This window comes from Grampus griseus, assembly GCF_964374135.1.
Source record: "Grampus griseus genome assembly, chromosome: 9".
Taxonomy (NCBI): Eukaryota; Metazoa; Chordata; class Mammalia; order Artiodactyla; family Delphinidae; genus Grampus; species Grampus griseus.
The window spans coordinates 18,559,588-18,583,955 of NC_139003.1; the positions used below are offsets into that span (position 1 = coordinate 18,559,588).

Here is a 24,368-nt window from a genome sequence, read left to right on the forward strand (position 1 = left end):
CCATCAACAAAGATGAATCTCGAAGACATACTGTTGAATGAGAAAAGCAAATCTCAGAAGATGACAAAGTGAATGATAGTATTTTCATAGCAACATCAAACAATATGTACTATAAAGAAAACACAAGGTAATGGGAAACTGAAAATTGAGGACTGGTTAGCTCTGCCTCCTGGGGCTTACATTTAATAAGGGGAAATAGACAATAAACAAGATAAATAATGAAAATGAATGTTAGATGGTGAGAGTGCTGGGGAGACAAATGAAGCAGGGAAAGGGGGTGAGGGGATGGGGGCTTTAGACAGATTTTACATGGGTTGATCAGAAAGACCTAAGACAGTGATGTGTGAGCAAAGACCTGGAAAGGCGAGGGAGCGAGCAGTGTGGTTATCCGGGGGAAGAGTGTCCGAGATAGGGTTACAGGCAAGTTCTCATCAATAGCTTAACTTCATATGTGCGTCAGAACCAACCAGCATCCTTCACCTTAAAGCTACCTTGCCTTTCTGTTTTTCCTTCTTTTGTCTAGCTTTCTGAATCATATATTGACTGGGTTCTTAAGGACCTGCCCCCCAAACAAGCAAGTAGAGTTATTATTTAGGTAAAATTATTGGCCCAAGAAACAAATCTTCATTTGGCAGAATTCATAGTTAGATCAGGAATTCTGCTACAATTTACAAGTACTGTAATTTCAGGAAGAATAGATCTCTGTACCTAAGCTCAATGATCCAGTAAATAAAGAATTTAAATATTCCACAGTGGCAGTTGAGAATACTTCTGATTTTACAATTGGTAGGAAGGTACTATAACTTACAGGCGTTAGAGAATTAGAGGTATGTATTAGATAATAGAATTTTCAAGAGAACATTATAAACTAGGGTGAAAATTAGATTTGGGGCTTTAGTATCTGGCATTCTAATTTAACATGCTGTGAAATTCAGCTCATCAAATTGCTGAACTAATCTCTCATGACAACAACTGCCCAGGTTAACAAAAAACCTGGAGCTTTTCACATGTTAATCAATAGGAGAAAATATAAAACCGCAGACCTTTCTCCTTCTTAAATGCAAGCAGGAAGTACGTGACCTTAGCTGAGTCACTGTGATTGCATGGAGGCCTTCCAATTAGTGGATCAAACTGCTCTCACCTTTCATAGTTCTCGTTCAACACAACCTGCTGCATCTGCTTTTTAGAGGCAGTGACACCACAGATTCTGTCTTGGTGCTCGGCTGGTTATTACATGGAGGAGCTGTTATTTATGTGTTGATTTCATCATCTTTCTAAACAACACCTTTTGCTGTCAATACAGTTTGGGATTGGGATGTTTTCATTAATCAGGTACTTCAGGGAAGAGATTTTACACATGTGACCACTTCTCCAAAAAGTATGAACATGATAATATATGATGCTTATGCACTTGGAGATCTGAGTGGCAAAAATGCAGCATCTCACCAACATTGCCATGAGAAGTCTTTGTGCAGGGGGTTCGATATGGTTTGGGAGAAGAGGGTCAGGTCAGTCTCTGGGTGCCCTCACACCTCCTGCCCCCCACAGGGACTCTGCTTGAGTCCCGTACTGAGAGAAAGCACCTGAGTACAGAATTCTAGGTGGTGCTGGTGTTCAGTGGCTTTCAGTCACAGCCCAGGTTTCATTTTTTCCCCCCATTTCTCTTTTGGTTTTTGGCTTATTTGTTTTATTAAGGAGATAACTATTGTGTGTATATAAAACTATTCCATAAATATAAGCCTATATGTGTGTATTATATACAGAGATATGTATTATTTTAGTGAGTTTTTCTCTATTTGTATTGTTTTGTTTATATTCTTATCCTATTTTGCAGTTTATTTAATCTCTGTGTTCTATATTTTGTCTTTTAAAATGTATTATTACACATCCTAATGTAACACTTGTAAAATACTTATTTTGAGCTTTTAGTTTAAAATAGTTGTTTCGCTTTCTCAAATGTTTTTCATTTAACAAGTCCATGGAGAAAAGTCCATATGGAGACTTTTTACTATGGATTTTTTTTTCTTATTTTAGTTTTTATTTATTCTTATTTTTTGATTTTTAAATTCTTGTTCTTAAGCTTTTATGTATCTCACTAATTCAATTTTTAATCTTTCTATATTTAAATTATTTTATTCCTCACATTGTATGACTAGAAGTGGAAAGACTGACTCCATGTGACCTACACATAGCGTGAGCATATCAATTATTATCTACATTAGGAGGCTTTTGAGAACGAAAGGGAGCCCTGTTAAGAATCTTGCTGGCACAACAGGTATAAACTGGGACAGCCCCACGCAAACTGGGATGCATGATGACTCAACCCATAAGGGAAGTTTTAGGTCCTCCCCCACCTCAGCATTCCTAGGCACCATGAAACACAGCAGCATTTCTGGTTTTCCCTAATAGATTCTTCATATCTTCCAAACACGTGTTGCCAAAAGTACTTATAAAAATAAAAACAGCTAAGATTTATTGAGCATTTATCATTTGACAAGCACTTTATATGAACAGTTCTGGGGGAAGAGGGTGTGAACTTCCCCTGAAGGTAGATGTAGCTTCTTCCCAGACTGGGGTGGTGTAGCTATTCACAGTAGGCCCTTCCTGTGCTATGTGAGTTTCTGAATGCTCAGATACAGTGGTCTCTGATATCCTTCCCAGTGGATTTGGGGTCAGCCTTGCCAACAACATGCTACCACACAAGAGGGAAAAGTCAGAGGGATGGTCTACAGGCAATGATCGCTCAACAGTCTGGGCTGGCTTGGTGAAATAATACATAACCATAGGGAGGTGGCCCCAGAGGGGCCCCTTGCAGGCTGTCCCCTTACTCTGTACCTTTTTCTAATTACGTATCCTTATGCTTCTTTGTAGTTTGACTATCCTCCCTGTTGACAAAAGGAATTTCCTGGTACATGCAGTTCTTTCCTCTCATTATAAGGCACCTGGGGAAGATGGCTAATGCAAGGGTTAGCCCTAGTGGGGCTTCTTTTTAAAATGGGAGAACCAGGGACTTCCCTGGAGGCGCAATGGTTAAGAATCCGCCTCCCAATGCAGGGGACGCGGGTTCAATCCCTAGTCAGGGAACTAGATCCCACATGCATGCCACAACTAAGAGTTCGCAGGCCACAACTAAGGAGCACACATGTCACAACTAAGGAGCTCGCGAGCCACAGCTAAGGAGCCCACCTACCACAACTAAGACCTGGCACAACCAAAAAAACAAAATTAAAAAAAAAAGGGAGAACCATATATCTGCTGACCACCTTCTCAGACAGAGCCCTAACTGGACAGCCATGGCCCTCTTAGATTGCCAGAAGTTTAAAGGAATCCATCCTACTCCCACAAACTGACCTTAGCTGCCCCTGAGGAAAACCTGGTCTCTTGCAATAATTATCACTATCATATTTTATGGAATCTAAGATGTTACAAATTATACACCATCATTTTATATTCCACCAAGAAGGAAAAACAATGCTGCCAATTCGGCAACGGCATGCCATCAATTTAAAAAGGTGCCCTTAGTTTTAAAATATTAAAATATTGAATATTGAATTAGTTCTAATTTATCAGTTAGAATAGAGGAAACACTTTATTTTTCCTTCAGTTTTCTACCACTTGATTATTAATTTTCCACCAAGACCCAACACAGGGGGTTGGAGACTTGAGGCTGGAGACCTCACTCATTACAGCGGGGTTCATTACAGCCCCTACACCGCTACCCCACCCCCAGGTCTGTGAAATGACATCTCCATTGGTCCCTCCATGACTGAGCCCGGCGGTGGAAGAGATGGAGACTTGAGTGAGTTGCCTAAGGTCAGACTCCAAGCTAATGGCTGAATCAGGGGTTGAACTCAGGAATTCTGACAGCAGCCTCACATAACTAATAACCATTATATCATAGCGCCTCTCCACATATTTAGACAGGGCCTCTCAAAAAATTGCTTTTTTGGGGGTGGGATGAGGTGGGTAGGGATTGTGATTTTATATTACACAGTCTACATTGCAGGACATTATAAGAGACAGCTGTGTCAAACTCAAGACTCTTCAAGGCCTGTAAGGTATGGAGAATGTGGTCCACATGTTCAGACAGCACCCACTTTGGGAAAACTAGGAAAGAAATGTCCCCCAAGTCTCATTACCAAGAAAGGCTGTGCTGCTTCTGGGCAACTACTTGTCTTTATCTTAAGGTCACCATGAATCTTGAACCTGTGGAACTGCTCGTGCTTCCTTCTTTACTGTGACTACTAGGAAGCTTAATTTTGTGACCCTCCTCCAACAATTAGGGCTTGCACTTGACATATTAAAGCATCATCTTTTTTCTCTTTGCCTCAATATCCTTACTTTTTCATGTGTTATCTGACTGAATTGAATGCACCACTGTACACGTCCTCAAACCTTTTTGGAATGCAGTGGTAGACCATATATACGTACATACATACATATGTTCACCTTTATGAACTTTTGAAAATTTTGTGCTTCCTGGAAATTGAAACGTACATGTCCAGGTTAATATGGCAACATATAACCAGCTACCTATCCTAACTTCCCATTCAATAAATAATGAAACACGCTGCCTTTATAAAATCCAAACAAAATAACAGTAACAAAAGTAACTGGTACTAGGAATGACATCTAAAGTTAAGTTCATATAGAAAGTCTTGGAATATTTATTGAGTGCAGGATCCTGGGAGAGTAGAAAGAAAATATATCCTGGGAAAAGCAGAAAAAATATTTTAAAAATGTAAAAAGAGTTCCATCAGCTCTCACCTCTTGTTTTTCCTACTAGAATACAGAAATAAGATTACTCCATTACTGTAGAACTATTTTCTGAAATGCTTCCCTTCCCTCACTCTCCCTTCAGGCTTTTAGATTAAGAATTTGACAATAAGAAAGTAATCATATAAAAGAATTGGTAGTAAATACTGACATTACTGAAAAGTCCAGAGAGAAATAAAATAACATTAAGTATTGAGTATAAAGCCAAAACATCTCTTAAAGATTTATTTGGGGAAAATAGAAAGAAGGGTGAGGGTCTATAAACTGAGTCTACAATTCCTAATTAAATTTATAACTGTGGGAATGGAAAAGGCAGGGAGAACTACAAACATTTTAAATTCCAAGATATACATCAGGGTAGGGAAAAATATACCTTCCAAATTACTATAAATGAAAAGAACAAAAAAATATATAGCAAAAGACATAAACCAATAAGTGAAATGGTCAAAAAAGAGTCTCAAACTGTCAAAATTTAAGATGAAACGATAGAAAAAGGACTGAGCTCATCAGTATTAAAAAGAAATAAAAATAGTTTTGCTCCACAACTGAAGTAAAAGGCAGAAACCCAGACTGAGTTAAAAAAGAACATCCAACTAACTGCATGTTTCTGACAACAGTGAGACCAAAATCAAATCACATGGAAAGAATAAGAGTTAAGAGGATAGCACAAAATGTGTCAGGCAAATAGAAGTAAGCAGAGGTGACACTGATCTTACCAAAGGAAAGTTCAAAGCAAAAAGGATTCGATGAAACAAAAAGGACTCTGTTAGGACCCTTTTATATCGAAACAAGGTGAAATCCATAATTATGAAATAATAGTCCTGAGCATTTATGAGCTGGTTAACATAACATCAAAATCTAAATAGCAAGAAAACTAAAAAACTATAAAAAAGCAAACAAAATAAAGGAAAAACATTTTTATAGCGAAAAACTATTTGATATGTAAGAAGAGACAGAAAACATAAATACAGTGAGATACTATAATACCAAGATCGTTTATGACAGAGCAAATTGATAAAAATAAGAGGATATATTTACTCAGCCATAAAAAGGGACGAAATTGTGCCATTTGCAGAGATGTGGAGAGACCTAGAGACTGTCATACAGAGTGAAGTAAGTCAGAAAGAGAAAAACAAATGTTGTATAATATCGCTTATATGTGGAATCTAGAAAAATGGTACAGATGAACTTATTTGCAAAGCAGAAATACAGACACAGATGTAGAGGACAAACGAATGGATACCAAGGAGGGAAGGAAGGAGTGGGATGTATTGGGAGACTGGGATTGACACGACTATGTATAAAATAGATAACTAATGAGAACCTACTGTATAGCACAGGGAACTCTACTCAGTGCTCTGTGGTGACCTAAATGGGAAGCAAATCCAGAAAAGAGGGTATATATGTATACATATAGCTGATTCACTGTGCTGTACAGCAGAAACGAACACAACATTGTAAAGCAACTATACTCCAATAAAAATTAATTTAAAAAAAAGATGAGTAGAAGTCCAAACTCGAAAAAAAAGAGGATATATGTAGATAGTTTTAATAATGTAATTAGAAAAATTGAATTAGTAGATGTAGCAAAATTTTATACCATAGACTTTCTTTTCAATCCCATTGATGATTTTTTAAAATTCAGCACATGCCAAGGCATAAGTTTAAAAAATATAAATTACAAAAGCCATATTTTCATTTCTTCATTATAATCCACCAAAACTAGAACTTATAAGAGAACTCTCAAAATAACTGTCAGCCAAAAAAAAAAAAAAAAAAAAAAACAAGACTATGAAGATAAACCCTTTAGAATTGTACTGTTCAATGTAGTAGCCACTAGTAACATGTAGTTATTCACATCTAAATTAATTAAAAGTATGTAAAATTAAAAATTCAGCTCCTCAGTCATACTGGACAATGTAGATATTTTTACATATTTCCATCATCACCGAAAGCTCTATTGGACAAGCACTGCTTTTAGAGAATAGATTTCATGATCATACATAAGCAAACGCTTTATAAGAAAACACAGAGTTAAAATCTTCTCTATTTAAAATAAATACAGACCAATGACAAATTGGGATGGATATTTAAAACAAATGGGGACCCCATAGTTAATATTTAATAGACAAAGCTCTCACAAAAATATAAAACACTGACATCCCAGGATAAAAATGTAATAAAGATATGAACCAACAGTTCACTAAGATGGAAATACTAATAAAAAATAAGCATATGAGAAATATTAAACCTAATCAATAAAATAGCATTTTTCAACTATCAAATTAGTAATGATAAACAATTATGTGGGAGTGTAAACTGGTGCAGCCTCTATGCAGAACAGTATGGAAGTTTCTTAAAAAACTAAAATAGAGTTACCATGTTATCCAGCAATCCCACTCCTGGGCATATATCCGGAGAAAACTCTAATTCAAAAAGATGCATGTACCCCAATGTTCAAAGCAGCACTATTTACAATAGCCAAGACATGGAAGCAATCTAAATGTTCATCAACAGATGAATGGATAAAGATGTGGTACGTACATACAATGGAATGCTACTCAGCCATAAAAAAAAGAAATAATGCCATTTGCAGCAATGTGGATGGACCTATAGAGATTATTGCACTACGTGAAGTAAGTCAAAGACAAATATCATGTGATACAATTTATATGTGGAATCTAAAAAAAAATGATACAAATAAACTTATTTACAAAACAGAAATAGACTCAGACATAGAAAACAAATTTATGGTTACCAAAGGGGAAAGGTGGGGGGTGGGATAAATTTGGAATTTGGGATTAACAGATACATACTACTATATATAAAAGAAATGATGAGGACTTACTGCATAGCACAGGGAACTATATTCAGTATCTTGTAATGACCTATAATAGAAAAGAATTTGAAAAAGAATACATATATTTTTATACGTATGTACAACTGAATCACTTTGCTGCACACCTAAAACATTGTAAGTCAACTATACTTCAATAAAATAAAAATTTAAAAATATAAACATTAAAAAATTGTAATATAGTTTATGCTAATAAGGGTGTGGTGAGATGGTCAGTCATCTGCTGAAGACAACAACAACAAAAAAATTGATAAAATCATTCTAGAAAAGCCCCCACTCTATCTTCCAGGAGCAGTGGCTCTCGATCCTGGCTATCCAATTGAATCACTCTGGGAACTTTAAAAAAATACAATGCCTTAGCCCCCATCCCCACAGATCCTTATTTAATTGGCTTGGGATGGAGCCTGGACACTGGTGTTTTTTAAACTTATGGAAAGAGTGATTTGCCAATCCAGTTGAGAACCATTACTCCACAGATAACTTCAAGGTCTAGGATACAATAGAAATCCTGCTTGAATATGGGACCTGAAGAGCAGGGGTCCACTTCCCATATGGAGCTCTACCAGGCAGCCAGCTGACTGAGCTCCCAATATATCCATGTTCTGGGAACTCAGCAAAGAAAGAAGACTGCAAGGGTGTCAAGGCAGAGAGGGCCTAAGACAGACCCCTTGACCCAGACTGGCACAGCAGAGCAGTTGGTTTCTTATGTGCTTTCACAAAGAGAATCAAAATTACATTAAAAACAAAAAGTCAACATACCTGGAGTGGTCAAAATAATAGGGATGTGTCAGCAGCTATAGGCATGGTCCCTGGAGAGTAGGCAAGACCCAAGAATTTCTCATTAATGCAGGAACCAGATGCCTCCCGCTGATGCCTTAAAACTCCGTAAACCCTTAGAAGTTGGATGAAATCCCAGGTTAAAAGCAAGGGAGAGGCAACAGAATTGATTGAGATTGTCCTGAATTGATAGGGAATAAGATTAAATTTCTTTCACTTTGGATTTGAGCTTAAAATTAAGAGTTTGTGGCCTGAGGTATTTGTACTCACTACATACACACATCATCCAGCTTAATCATCAAAAAAATCCTAACAGGCAATCCTGTTATAATCCTAGGTTTATGGATGAGAGCACTTTAGATAGAAAGCAATTTACATTTCTAACATTTTTTTTGCTTTATATATTTTGATGTTATATGACCCAATTCCTAAGCGTTCATGACTGTTATACCTTTGTTAATGGGATGCACCTGTTTTAATGTAAAAGGGTGTTTTATGTATCATTTAATGATTTTCATCTTGACCTCTTATTTTGTCTGATTATAAAATCACTACCCTACTGCTTTTTTAAAAATTTGTGTGATGTTTACTTTTGATGCTTCTGTAAGCATGCTTTTTTTTTTTTTTTTGCTGCGTTGGGTCTTCATTGTGGTGCACGAGCTTCTCATTGCAGTGGCTTCTCTTGTTGCAGAGCACGGGCTCTGGGGTGCACAGGCTTCAGCAGTTGTGGTGCATGGTCTCAGTAGTTGTGGCTCGTGGGCTCTAGAGGGCAGGCTCAGTAGTTGTGGTGCACGGGCTTAGTTGCTCCAAGGCATGTGGGATCTTCCCGGACCAGGGCTCGAACCCATATCCCCTGCATTGGCAGGTGGATTCTTAACCACTGCACCACCAGGGAAGGCCCGGTAAGCATGTTTTTTATGTACCACTAACTTTTCCACAGTCAGCAGGTAATGTGGGAAGGGAGGAAGGAGAAAGAAGAAAGGAAAGAAGGAAGGAGGAAAGGGAAGGGAAAGGAAGGGAAGGGGAGGAGAGGGGAGGGGAGGGAAGGGGAGGGAAACCCAATCATAGTGAGAGGGTGTTTTTTTTAACATTTCAGTATGAGTAAGTAGAAAAGAAAAACAAACTAAGAAAATAACATTTCGGGGACTTCCCTGGTGGCACAATGGTTAAAAATCCACCTGCCAACACAGGGGACATGGGTTCGAGCCCAGGTCCGGGAAGATCCCACAGGCCGCGGAGAAACTAAGCCCATGCGCCACAACTACTGAGTCTGTGCTCTAGAGCCCGCGCGCCACAACTACTGAGCCTGCGTGCGACAACTACCGAAGCCCCCGCACCTAGAGCCCATGCTCAGCAACAAGAGCAGCCACCACAATGAGCCTGCACTCCTCAACGAAGAGTAGCCCCCACTCACCACAACTAAAGAAAGCCCACGTGCAGCAACAAAGACCCAGCGCAGCCAAAAATAAATTAATTAAAAAAAAAAGAAAATAACAGTTCAAATAATACAATAATATGATTGAATTAATATATACCTCAAATATTTGTACCCTACAAAGAAAACACCTTCCTTTCAATACTCTTTCATTGTAAAACTCATAGTAAGCCAGGAATTAAATGAAAATTTTTTTCCAAAGATTATCTGCCAAAAATCTACAGCAAATTTCACACTTAATAGTGAAACATTAGAATTATTCTTTTTAAAATCAAAAGTGAGACAAGGATGTCCACTATCATTGTTTCTACTCAATATTGTATTGGAAGTTCTCTCCAGGTAAGTTTTTAAAAGAAAAAATAATGAAATGACATTTTAAAAACAGAATAATAATAGGAATGTAAAGAAAGGGGGAAAAATTGTCATTTTTTATGATATTTCCATGGAATCCTGAAATAATCTGCAAATATATTGTCAGAATATATAATACACATGATAATTATAGAAATGAATTGCATTCCATACACCAGTCACAGAAAATATAATCTTAAAGAATATTCCACTTAAAATAACCAAAATACAAGGTACCTAGGAATAAACCTCACTAAAGATACATATATCCTTTATGGAGAAAAGTATACAAACTTATTAAAGGAATTAAAGAAAATGTACAAAAGGGAGCATGTTTAGAGAAGGGGAGATTCAATATCATAAAGAAAACAAGCTTCCTCAAATTTATGAACTAAATGTAATTCGAACTAACTTTAAATAAGGCATTTGCAAGTTTGATAATGTCTAAAATTACTTGGAAAGCAAAATGTGAATAACAGTCATGATAATTTTGAAGAAAATCAAAGGGCATAACTTGTCCTACCAGGTTTTAAGTCTTATTATAAATGTATAGTAAATAAAACAGTAACATAGAGCAGAGAACCCAGAAACAGACCCAAACATTTATAGAAATAATATGAGAGACAAGGTCTTACAGATTAGAGAGAAAAAGAGGTGGAACAACTAGAAAAAAATTAAGTCCTACCTCAGAGCATACACAAAGCTCTATTGCAGGTAGAGTATAGACCTAAATCGGGAAGGCAAAACTTTTTTGTACAAAGCATTTAGAATAATATCTAAGAGACTATAGTTATGACTATGGCATAGGGAAGGAACACGTAAGACATAAAAAAGCACAAGCTATCAAGAAAAAGTTTGAAAAATTTGGCCATGTTAATAACTTTTACTCATTAAAATATAACATTTTTAAAAGGTGAAAAGACACAGCCTTTGAAAAGATGTGCAATTCATATAACTAAAGAATTAATAACCAGAATATATAAATAAATCCTGCAAATTGGTAAGAAAAAGATAATAACCCAATTTAAAACTAGACAAAACATATAAATAGGCAACTCACAGAAGATGAGCCATAAATGGCCACTAATTTTATAAAAAATGTTCAACTTTGGAGAAATCCAAAGTACCACAATGAGTTTACATTAACACCTATTGGATTAGCAATAAAAAGACTGTCAATTCCACTCGTTGCTGAAGATGTAGAAAAATAAAAACTCTTACATATTTGTGAGGGCATAGTAGAGTAACCAATATCTGGTAAAGTTAAAGATTCGTATACCTATAACACAGCAATTCCACTCCTATAGAAGAATTTTTTCAGCTGCAGCTTTTATAGTAGAAAAAAAACTGAAAACAAATTTAGCATTCATCAAGAGGAAAGTGGATAAATTGCGGTACATTCTTACAGTGGAATAGTACACAGCAGTGAGAAACCTTAAAACTAAACCAACACAATGTTCATGGATTAAACCCATAAACATAAAGTTGAGAAAAAGTTAATTGATGAATATATACAGTATAAAATAAAGTTTAAAGTCATGGTGAACAAAAGTGTATATTGTTTAGAGAGAGAGACATGTACCAAAGTCTTTATCAAATAGAAGAAAGTCTCCTCTCTTCCTAGATTTTTATCATGAATGGGTGTTAATCTTTGTTAAATGGTTTTTCTGCATTAATTGATCTGATCATGTAAATTTTTCTTGTTTGCCTGTTATTATGGTAGATTACATTGGTTGATTTCAATTAGTGAATCGGCATCCCTGGGTTAAACTCTACTTGGTCATGGTGTATAATTCGTTTTATGTAGTGCTGAATTTTATTTGCTGAAATTTTTAAAGGATTTTTTGCATCTATTCATGAGCGATACTGGTTTGCAGTTTTCTTTTTTTGTACCATCTGTCTGACTTTGGTATCAGAGTAATATTTGCCTCAGAAAATAAGTTGGGAACTGTTCCTTCCTTTTTCATTTTCTAAAAGAGATTATGTAGAATTGGTATGAATTCTTTTGTAAACATTTGGTAAAATTCTCCAGTGAAAGCATCTGGGCCTGGAGATTTCTTTTTCATAATTATGAATACTTTAATTCAATTTAATTATTCAATTCCTATAATACATCAATATTTATAGGGTTACTCAAATGATCTATCTCATACTGTGTGAGTTGTGGTAGTTTGTTTTTGAGGAATTGGTCCATTCCATCTAAGTTGTCAAATTTGTGTGTGTAGAATTGTTTGTATTCCCTATTATCCTTTTGATGCCTGCAGAATCTGAAGTTTCATCCCATTTCACTTATAATATTGGTAATTTGTGTCTTCTCTTTTTTCTGTCAGTTTAACCAGAGAGAGGTTGTCAATTTTATTGATCTTTTCTAAGAACTAGCTTTTTGTTTTACTGCTTTTTCTCTATTACTTTGTTTTCATTTTCAATGATTTTTGCTCTGTGTTGTTTCTTTCTGCTTATTTTGGGTTTATTTTTATTTCCCAGGTTCTTGAGGTAGGAGCTTATTGATTTAAGAATCCTCCTCTTCAGTTTCTTTTTTTTTTTTTAACATCTTTATTGGAGTATAATTGCTTTACAATGGTGTGTTAGTTTCTGCTTTATAACAAAGTGAATCAGCTATATGCATACATATATCCCCATATCCCCTCCCTCTTGAGCCTCCCTCCCACCCTCCCTACCCCACCCCTCTAGGTAGTCACAAAGCAACCAGCTGATCTCCCTGTGCTATGCAGCTGCTTCCCACTAGCTATTTTACATTTGGTAGTGTATATGTCCATGACACTCTCTCACTTTGTCCCAGCTTACCCTTCCCCCTCCTTGTGTCCTCAAATCCATTTTCTAATAGGTCTGCATCTTTATTCCCATCCTGCCCCTAGGTTTTTAATGACCTTTTTTTTTGTTTTTTAGATTCCATATATATGTGTTAGCATATGGTATTTGTTTTTCTCTTTCTGACTTACTTCACTCTGTATGACAGACTCTAGGTCCATCCACCTCACTACAAATAACTCAATTTGTTTCTTTTTATAGCTGAGTAATAAATAGAACTACCATATAGTTTCGTGTATTTTTAAATTCCCTTGAAACCATAGATCTCTCTTTAATTCTCCTAGGCCCAAAGATTATTTAAGACTGTGTTGTTTCATTTCCAGATGTTTGGAGACTTTTCTATTATCTGTTATTAATTTCTAGTTTGATTCCATTGTGGTCAGAGAACATACTTTGTATGATTTGAATTCTTTTAAATTTGTTAGGTTTCTTTCATGGTCCAGGGTATGGTCTGTCTTGGCAAATGTTCCATGAGAACATTCATGAAACACTCTTGAAAAGAATGTTTATTGGGCTGTCACTGGACTGGAACGTTCTATAAATGTCAATTAAATCCTACTGGTTGATGATGTTGTTGAATTATTATATACTCTTGGAGGTTTTGTCTAATTGTTCTATCAACTGTTGAGAAAGAGATGTTGAAATATACAACTGTTTCTCCTTTCGGTTCTGTCAGTTTTTGCTTCACGTTTTGTAGTTCTGTTCTTTAGCGCATACATAGTTAATCACGTTATGTTTTCTTGGTGGACTGACCCTTTTATCCTTATATAATGTATCTCTAGATCTTGTAATTTTTTTTTCTCTGAAGCCTACTTTATCTGATACAAATATTACCACTCTTCCTTTCTTCTGATAATGGTTGCATGATACATGCAAACACTTTTCCATTCTTTTATTTTCAACCTATGTTGTTAAGTTTCAAGTGAATTTCTTGTAGACATGATATAACTTGGTCATGTTTTTTTAATCCCCTCTGCCAACCTCTGCCTTTTAATTGGTGTATCTAGACCATTTACTCTAATGTAACTGTTGGTATGGTAGAGCTTAAGGCTGCTTTTGGTATTTTGTTTAGTTTTTTGGTTCTCTGTTTTCTATTTCCTGACTTCCTACGTGTCACTTGAACATTTTTAAAATTCCATTTTTATTTATCTATAGTGCTCTTGAGTGTATCTCACAAAGTAGCTTTTTTAGTGGTATCCTAGGTATTATATTATTCATATATGACTTATCACTGTCTCCCGGTGTTGACATTTTAACCGTTTGAGTGAAATGTAGAAAGCTTACCTCCTTTTAAGTCCCTTTACTCCTGTTTATAATTGCCTTAAATTATATATACCTTCTACATATATTGAGAACCACATCAATGTTATAATTTTTGCTCAACCATCAAACATAATTTAGAGAACTCAAGATGAGGAGGAACTTCTATTGTATTTATCCATATTTTCACTATTTCCACTGTTCTTTTTTCTTTATGTTTCAAATTACCTTCTTTTATCATTTTCATTCTGTTTCAAGAATTCTTTTTTTTTTGGCCATTCTTTTAGGCTAGGTCTGCTGTCAATATATTCTCTTAGTTTTCCTTCACCTGAGAATGTCTTGATTTCCTCCTTCATTCCTGAAGGACATTTTTACTGAATAGAGAATTCCAGATTGACAGGTTTTTTTCTCTTAGGACTAGAAAATGTTGTTCCATTTCTGTGGTTTCTGGCAGTACTATAGTTTCTGATGAGAAATATGCTATCACTTGATTTGTTTTTTCCTTATAATTAAGATATTGTTTCTCTCTTGCTGCTTTGAGATATTTTTCTTTGTCTTTTTGACAAAGTTTGATTATGTGTCTTGTGGCAGATTTATTTGGGTTTTTCCTGTCTGGGATTCATCATCTTCTTGAATTTGTAGGGTTTTGGCTTTTGCAAAATTGGGGCAATTTTCAGTAATAATTTTTTAGCCCCATACTCTTTTTTGTTCTTCTGGATCTCTAATGACATAAGCATTAGATCTTTTCATATAGTCCTACATGTCCTTGGAGCTCATTTTATTTTTCAGTCTATTGTCTCTCTGTTGTTCAGATTAGGTAACTAAAATTGCTCTGTCTTCGAGTTCACTGATTTTTTTCTTCTGACCTCTCCATTTTACTGTTGAGTCCATCCAGTAAGTTTTAAAATTTCAGTTATTTCAATTTCAGTTCTAAAAGTTCCATTTGTTTCTTCTTTATATCTTCTATTTCTTTTCAAGACTATTTCTTTGCTAAGATTGTGTCTCTTTTTCAGTTGTTTCAGTCATGTGCATAATTGCTTGTTGAAACATCTTCATCACAGCTGCTTTAAAATCCTTGTCAGATAATTCCAAGATCTGTTTCTCCTCTGTGTTGGCATATGTTGATTGACTTTTCTCATTTAAGTTAAGGTTTTCCTTATTCTTGATAAGTATTTTTTAATTATTATACCTTAGACATTTTGGATAATATGAGACTCTGGATCTTATTTAAACCTTCTGTTTAGTTGACCTTCTCTGACACCATGCCAGTTGGGGAGAGAGCACTGAGTCATTACTGCCAGGTGGAGGTAGAAGTCTAAGTTCTCCACTTGGCCTCTCTTGACACTTAGGATGGGAAAAGTGGGAATGATGCTGTATTAATGCTGAGTGGGTGTGGAAGTTTAGGTCCTCACATGGCCTCCATTGACACTGCAAGGAGACAGGTCAGTGGTGAAGGTGCTGGACCTCCACAAGACCTCTGACACCACCTGATGGGAAGGGGAAAAGGTGCGTCATTACTACCAGGTGAGGAATGGCAGTCTAGGTCCCTAAGTAGCCTTCAATGATACTCTGAGAGGGGGTTCTTATTAACACTGGGTGGTGGTAAACATCCTGGCTCTCCACAAAAATTTCCCTGATACTATCACATCAGGGAAGAGAAGGGGAACATTGTTACAGCTAGAAAAGTGTGGAAGCCTTTGCTAACAAGGGTGAGAAAAAGGATGGGGCCAGAATTTTACTCACAGTATTTAGCTGGAGTAAAGCAGTCCTTGTCTAAAAGGTTTCTGTGTTGCTAGTCTGCTCCTTTCCGAGTCTTTTAGCTAGAAGGAGCAGGCTCTTTGTTGGAAATTTTGTTGTCTGTATCATTAGTGTTTTGGGGTTTTAGCTTCTCCAGCACCCAGTTTAGGATAACTAAGGCAAAAGGAGACCCAGGGAAATTACCATTATGTCATTACTCAGGTCCCAGGGTCCTCAGGTGGTCTGCCTTCTTCCTTCTAACTCTCAATCTTACCTTTGTTTTATATATAATTTCTATGCTTTTAGCTGTGCTTAGTAGGATAAATTGTTTTTTAAAAGCATCTCTTCCATATTGTTTGAAATTGAAACTGTTATTTTTATATCTTCCCTTGTGTCTAAAATATTTTATAATAACTTTTAAAAAGATCAGATGATGCTGGTGAATCCTTGGGGCACAGCGACCCACTCTCTGCACCCCTACTTTTCCAGAGAGCATTGCCTCCCTTCTCCGGCTCAGCCTTGTACTCTCCTCCACGTTCCCCCTCCCAGCCTCTCCTACCCACCCCAGGAAAAGAACTTTAACCAGCTCCTGTTGAGAACAGGGCTAGGTGGAAGATAGGAGCCAACAGCAAATGGTGTTACATCCAAATATGAGTTACGGGAAAGGGGATTATCAAAGGAAGTTTTGATATTTTTTAAAAAGGAAAGCATTAGAGGATTTCGATATTTAAAATATTTAACAATTAGTGCCGTACTATGGGAAGGCTCTTGTTCCCATGAATCACCATGCACAGAGGATTCAGAGGAAAGACCATTTACCCATCCAAACGGGTGCATTTCAGTGTTTTAACAACCAGCATAGTCTCGTTCACACAAATCAGCCGAATACCAGCCTCGCCTATAACTGCTCAATTTTTCTTCTGCAGATGGCAGGAAGTGAAACCACAAAGACAATGAAAATTGCTTATAAACCTTTCATAATCAGAGTCAAAAAAGGGTGAAATAAAAGAAATACCTGATTTATTTCTTCATATTGCTAAAGGAATTTGAGGTATCATGTTGGTCAGAAGTTAAATGGAACTCCATAATTTTTCCATAATGAGAAGAACAAAATATTTCAATCCTGTAAAGTATACACTAATGCTATAAATGGACGCACTGAAATTTTAAGAGCACAATCTTCATTGTCTTTATCCCACAATCACTATGCATGTAGCAAGGCAGAGATCTTGGGAGATTTTGCCATCTGATATTTCAGAGCAGGAAACAGCTAGAAAATTCATTCATAGCTGTGGGAAAAACTGAAATTCCATTTATAAAAGCTAAGAATAACTTACATTTTAAAAAAGATAGACACTATTCAGAGAATCACAAAAGAAACTGAGAGAATTAAGGCATATAGAACATTCTTTTGTAGGTAGTTGGTTGAGTGAGGAATAGCCAGGATCCATGGCCAGGGGAGACAAAGGGACTGGACATGATCAGAGCAAGTTTTCCATGTTAAGATCAAATGTCAGGTACGAGTCTACTTGCGGCCCTGGGGGATCGGAGGGAGGGTGGGTTTGGTGTTGGAACCTGGGCGACTGATGCTTGAGATCGTGTGTCTTCTGTGTTGGAGAGACCCTTTTCCACATGGAAATACCTGTTTATGTAGTGCTGTAAAACATTAAGAAAAAAAAGATACGGTATGTATAGTTAACCCCTTGGTACACTAAACAAAGAAAATAAACATTGCATGATGTAAGAACCAGAATAACTTTCAGAATTCATTCATAACAAACTATAAGAAATAAATGACACCCAAATAAGAAAAATAAGGGATGAGGTTGAGAATATATCATGTGCGTGGTTGGACAAACCTTGGGCTGGGTAGACTTGCCCAATGACCAGAAGGTTGCTACAGCAAGCAATTCCTATGCTACTCTTCTACCCTGCTCATTCATACCCTCTGTAATAATGCCCTGCACAATATTCCTTTTCAATCATATGTGAGTAGACTTAGCACAGACACAAACACACACTCTGAAGTCCTTCCTAGAGAAAACTCATCTAGTGCCCTTTAAGGCTGGCTTGTTAACCAAGGAGGAAGACACCAAGGATGAACCACAGAGCTAGGTTCCTCTGGGGACTATGGAAGCAAGAGGAGTTTGGAAGATGAGACTGAAGGTGGAAGCATAGTGTCCACAGAGGAAGCCGAATTCTCAGTGGGGAGATATCAGTGTAGGAGGGATTGAGAGAGTGAGGCAGAGGATTCTACAGGAAGTGAGCAAAATGGAGTGACCTATAAGATCGGGAAGACGCAGCTTATTAAACAAACCAATGCAATCCAAAACGTTAAAGGCAAAATGGACCTTTTTAAGGTATATTTAGAGCAAGAATGGCATACTCCTTGAGAAGATGAGATCCTGTTAACAGAGGACAAAAAAAGATAAAAGGGACTTCCCTGGTGGTCCAGTGGTTACGACTCCACGCTTCCAACTGCAGGGGGCGTGGGTTCGAACCCTGGTTGGGGAACTAAGATCCCCACATGCGGTGCAGCCAAAAAAAAGAAAAAAGAAAAGGTTCCTCCTTATTTTCTACTTTTTTTTCATCATGGAGATATTTTTTTAAGCTGGAAAGGGTAACAAAAATATCTTAAGCAAATAAAGGCCCCGAAGAAGAAAGAAGACAACAGAAGAACAGGGCTCCCTTCTACATCGGTTCCCTTGTCCACACCCAGGTAAGCTACCTCCCAGGGTGCTGAAATAACTGACAGAAGTGATTTTAGAGTGTCTGGTCTTTGAGAATTCATTGCAATGAGAAAAGTACTGGAGGCAAATAATATTGCCATTTAAAAAAATGGAAATAAAGATCTACAAACCGGCACACCTGACTTTAAACCTCAGCAAATTCCAGTTTATTAAAGAAATGGTTTGTGCATTCAGAAAGAACTGTAGTGAGTGATAAGTGTTGGAAGGGATTTGCAAAGAAAAATTATTTCAAATTAACTTAATTTCCCTATTACTTATGCAGGGGTCAACAACCTATAGCACTTAGGACAAATCTGGTCTGCAGCCCATTTTAGTAAATAAAGTTGAATGGAAACCAGCCCATGCCCATTCATTTACATATTGCCTATGGCTGTTCTCACACTGCAGTGGTAGGGTTGAGTGGTTGCAAAAAAGTCTATGTTGTCCACAAAGCCAAAAGCATTTACTGTCTGGTTCTTTACAGAAAGCTTGCTGACCTCTGAGTTAGAAAATACGACTGATATAATGCAAGGCACGCATCGCAGTTTCTTGTGTGAATGCACTAGAGAGATGTGAGTAAGCGTCACAAAGCAGGTAGACTCTCCCTGGAAGTCAGTGTCCAAAGACTTGTCACAGGATGTTTCTCTTAGCCAAGTCCTGGGTCCCAATGTTGACAGCAACAATGACAAAGGCATAGGTGGCATGTTTGCTGGCTGAATAAAAATTTATAAAGTAGTAAATATGGAAGATGAATCAAGACCCCAAATGATCTAATCAAGTTGGAATGTGGGGCTGAAACCAAAAGGATAAAAAGCTGAAGATAAAAGTTGCATTTATGTAAAAAAAAAAAAAAAATCAACAGCACATATACTGGATGATATAAACTTGGTTTGGCAGTTCGTATGAAAAAAAAAAATGTGGGTTTAACTGACCGAGAGCTAGTAGTATGATGTGATTTCTGAGAAAATCACCACAGAAAGATGTTGGCAAGATGGCAGGTTAGGAAGCTCCAGGCCCCTGTTCTCCCAGGGAAACATTAAAAGAAAAACTAGAGGGCATCCCTGGTGGCGCAGTGGTTGAGAGCCTGCCTGCAGATTCAGGGAACACGGGTTCGTTCCCTGGTCCCGGAAGATCCCACATGCCGCGGAGCGGCTGGGCCCGTGAGCCATGGCCGCTGAGCCTGCGCGTCCGGAGCCTGTGCTCCGCAACGGGAGAGGCCACAACAGTGCGAGGCCCACGTACTGCAAAAAAACCCAAAAAACAAAAAACTAGAGACTAGCTAAAGTAACTTAATAGGAGCTCTGGAAATCAGTCAGTGATCTACAGCAACCAAGTGAACGCCCAACCATCAAAAAACCACATTAGCAAGGGTAAGAAATCTCATGTTTTTACTCACCTTTGCCCCTCCCCCTCCCAAGGGGCTGAAGTACAGTTTGGGGGAAGAGGGGCCTGGCTCCCAGTTCCCTCCTGAGAGCCCATCTAGCGGCAGCCTGATTGGCCTCTGTGTCACCTAACTCATAGCCCAGATGGCTAGAAGTGGCACAGCTGGGATCTCAGGCTAGAGGAAGCTATAGGAAGCAGCGGGCCGGGCTCCTGAAAAACCCTGAGGAGGCACAGACCTAAAGACGCCTGGGACAAGAGATTCTTACTTAAGGAACACCACAGAACAGCTAAGGCCCCAAGAAAAAGCAGGAGAAAGATGCTTAGGGCAATTAATACATTCATTTAAAAGCATCTGTGTATACTGGGGAACTGGGGAAAAGCACACACAGAGGTCAGGGAAAGGGCACGCCCAGAAAGGGACTGAAAGGACCCTGAGCCTTCACACTGGACTGACCCTGGGCTCAGAACATGCCCCACCAGTCAGCGAAGGGCGTCCCCTGCACGGAGCCAGTCCACGTCCTGGGAGAGGTAGCTGCTTTTTCAAATGCCCAATTTTCAACACGGGATCACAATGCACATAAAGAAACAGGAAAACCTGGCCCATTCACATGAAATAAATCTCCAGAAACCATCCCAGCAGAAAACAACCACAATCTTTTATGTGTATAAAAATTTACAATCATAATACCTAGCAGATATCCAGCACTTTACTTCTTACTTACACCATACCCCACCTTGCTGGTCCTGTATTATTATATTATGTACTACATTATAATATATATATATTACAGTAATATAGGATATTACTATATTATTGTGGGATGGATATTATTATTCCTAAGGCTCAGACATTAATTGATTTGCCCAACACTGTACAGCCAGACAATAGTAGAAATGGAACCAAAACCCAGGTCTTCTGATTCCTAATGCAATGTTCTTTCCACAGCCCTGCCCCACGGGTAACAGCCCCCCTTTGCTCTGGCCAGACTATGTTTGGAATGTAGTTTTCAACTCTTAAGTATCCCATTTATAAGGAAGGATACAGGAAGAGGAGAGAAAATGAGACGGGAAAGGTCTGGGAACACGACCTGTGGGAAGCCAGAACCATGATGAGCTTTAAGGACATGTCTGTTCCAGGGCTCCTGGGTTCCCTCAGGCTCTGAAGTGGCAGCTCACAGCCTTTAAAAGAGTGCCCAGAACACTTCACACATCCTGTGAGATGACATAGTATGTCTACTTGAGAATTTGGGATTATATCCTGGAACTTGAGTCTTGGGACTTGTAAAAAATTAATAACAGAAACCTCCATGAAGTGGAGCTGGGAGACCAGAAGGGGGAGCCTCTCACGCCCTGCGACCATAGCAGAGCCCCAAAGGAAGACGTCTCCTCTTCTTTCCTGGCAAGGACTCAGTCAATGAAAAGCCATAGACTCTTGGTTTCCTAAAGCTCTCCCAATTCCCTTTCCCTCTATAAGAAGCCTTCTCCTTCCTTTGCCCTGTGCGGCCTTGCATGTGGCTCACTGTGGTTGTAGACCCCGAAGTGATCACTAATAAACCCACCTTGGCTGGAGAGATACCTGGCAGTCTGTTTATTTCAGGCCAACAGATCCTAATTTACTGCTTCTGTCCTCCCTTACGAGTAAAATGCTGGAAAATACCCTATCTCGGTCAGCTGTCCTGAATACAGCTACCCCTGAACAGGGCGTCCACCTCTGAAAAGGTCAGAAGGTGCCTGATTCGGGACCTTCCTTCTGGAGATGCCACCTACTGTGTCCTATTGTCCCTGGTGACCTAACACGTCTGTACTCTTTCTGGCTCCCATGGTCACCTGAGGAAGCAGGGGATTCTCAAGTCTTCTTCTGGTCTCAGGCAGACCACCCCACCCCCCGCAGGCTACTAATACTGGCTTCTCTTAGCCTCCAGGTCCTAGAGAATTCCGCCCAATTTATTCATTCCTCTATCAGTTGCTCACAGAGCCCCATAATGGGTTACTCTCTCCCTTTTCCATTTTCACCTCTAGCCCTTCAGCCTCCCCACACTGTTTAAGGTCTTTACTCAATGTTGTTTATGAACATTGCCAGAGACAAAAATGCGATGACCATGCTGTCTGTGCCAGGAGACATGCATCCGCAAGTCTGTTGGGGAGCAAGGTGTAAAAAGGAGGTGAAGAGGAGGGGCTGGCCTGATCCTTCAAACCCCAAACCGCCAGGATTCTGCCAGACCCCCAGGGCAGGAGACTGGTCAGTGATATGAAAACTTCCCTGCGTTTCTTCACCTTCACTGAATGTAGCCCAAGTTGCTAAAACCTCCTTTCGAGAGCACGTGCCCCTCATCCCAGAACACCCCTGCAGGCCGTGTGGCCAGATGGGCAGAGCAGCAGTCCACTCTAAGTAGCTAAGCAACCCTGGGCACATTTCTGATCTTTTTTAACTTTGTTTCTCATCTATTACAATGGGGGATAAATAACCCAGCCTGCCTCAAAGGAGAGATTCTCAACTTTAAACACACATTTAATTTTAAAAAATCAGCAACAGAAAGACAGTGGGAAATAGATATAATTATAATATTAATATTTATATGAGAACAATATGTAAATGACTCATACCTTTTAGGGCCTGATCCTCAATATCACCTATTGTTGATTCTGGGTGTGAATAAATTCTGTCTTCCGGAGGCCGAAAAGGCAAGTCTTTTGACCATGGACAAGATTCAAATAATGCAGAGTATTTCATGGAATCACTGGAATCCATGCCACTGAAAAATGAATATATCTTTGAGATGAAATACCATTAATGGCCATATGATCATTGGGTTATCTTTGTCAAATCATTCAGTAGTTTGCAAACATATCTCTGTTGAGCTAAAGTTTTCAATGATACATAGGTACCAAGACCTATTAGCAGCTGATATGTTAAGTACTGTATATATTAGCATAGACTTCTCATCCATTATACAAAACATCACTGAATATCTTCTAAGAGCAAGGCATCCTGAGAGGTGCTGGCGTCTATACAACAAGATGGGTCAGGCATGGATCCTAATTCCTAGGACTTCAGAATCAAGTGCAATTTATATAGGGCAGTCCTTGGACAGAGAAAAATGAAAGCGTGTTAGGGGGCCTGATCTGGACCACACATTGGGCATACCTAAGGCTAGTTTTTTGTCCCCCTTTTTAGGACAAGGTTGGGGTGTGACCTGGGTGCCTGAAGTCTCTGTGTCTGGGCCAGTGGGCTTCCTACCAGTTGGCTGCTCTCCTTTGGGCTCCACCTGCTTCCTGGCTTCCTCTGGGGGAAGCAACTCCACTGCGGCAGAGCTCATCCTGCAGAGCGAGCACTGTGAACAGCTGAGCATGGTTCATGGCAAGATTAAACATTATTTCTTGTATTTATTAATTAGCTTTTGTGAACTATTTACCTCTTTTCTTCATTTCTCTTTTGAGGATCTAAATGTTTTCCATATCAATTTATGTGAATATATATGTTATATATTATATATTGAATTATATATTATAAATTAAATATATAACATAAAACATATATGAATATTATATTCAATATATTATATGTTAGATGTTACATATACTATATATCATATATAGTATATTATATGTTATTAATATATATTTTATATAGCTTCCTGTTTTCCTTTTTAATTTGTTTTGGACCTAGAGCAACTTAAAATGTTTATATAATCAAAATATATTCATCTTTTCTTCTGCGATTTTACTCATTTCTTTAAAAACATTTCATTAACACTTTAATCAGCCTACTAAATACATATAGTTAGAATTAAGTCATATAGAAGGGCTTAAAATAGAAAGTAACGGTGACCCCAATTTCATTCTCCTGAGAGCCAACCATTCTTAAATGTTCTTCGATATTCTGACAATAAACATTTTATTTCTAAATGTCACTGATTTTTATTGACTTGCCAGTTTTAAACATATCTTTGATACAGATTTCTGCTATGATCAAAAAGGATTTAGCTAACTTAATAACCCCCCCCATTTTTCTCCCCACACACAGTTCGATCACTATTTTCAGTTCCTCCATCGGTCAGATCTACATCTTCATGTATCATATTTAACAATCCCCATTTCTTTTTCCATCAACAGCAGATGATATATACTCACTTGCCATCTCCACCTCCTAAACTCTGTCATTGGAAATTTTTACTGTCAAAATTGATTGTATTAAGTTTTTTTTAAAAAAATAATCAATTATTTATTTATTTTT

The 24,368-nt window shown here is 38.0% G+C and overlaps 1 protein-coding gene across 1 annotated transcript in view; it reads right to left on the bottom strand.

Annotated features, from left to right (window-relative positions):
• Positions 1–17,547: 17,547 nt before the first annotated feature.
• Positions 17,548–24,368, bottom strand: part of LRGUK (leucine rich repeats and guanylate kinase domain containing) — a gene marked incomplete at both ends in the record, with an annotated part of 117,997 nt that continues 111,176 nt past the window's right edge. Inside the window, 2 exons of the mRNA XM_082661412.1 lie at positions 17,548–17,678; positions 22,739–22,887. Of these exons, the coding sequence (XP_082517538.1) occupies positions 17,548–17,678; positions 22,739–22,887 (280 nt within the window). The remainder of the gene's footprint in view (positions 17,679–22,738; positions 22,888–24,368) is intronic.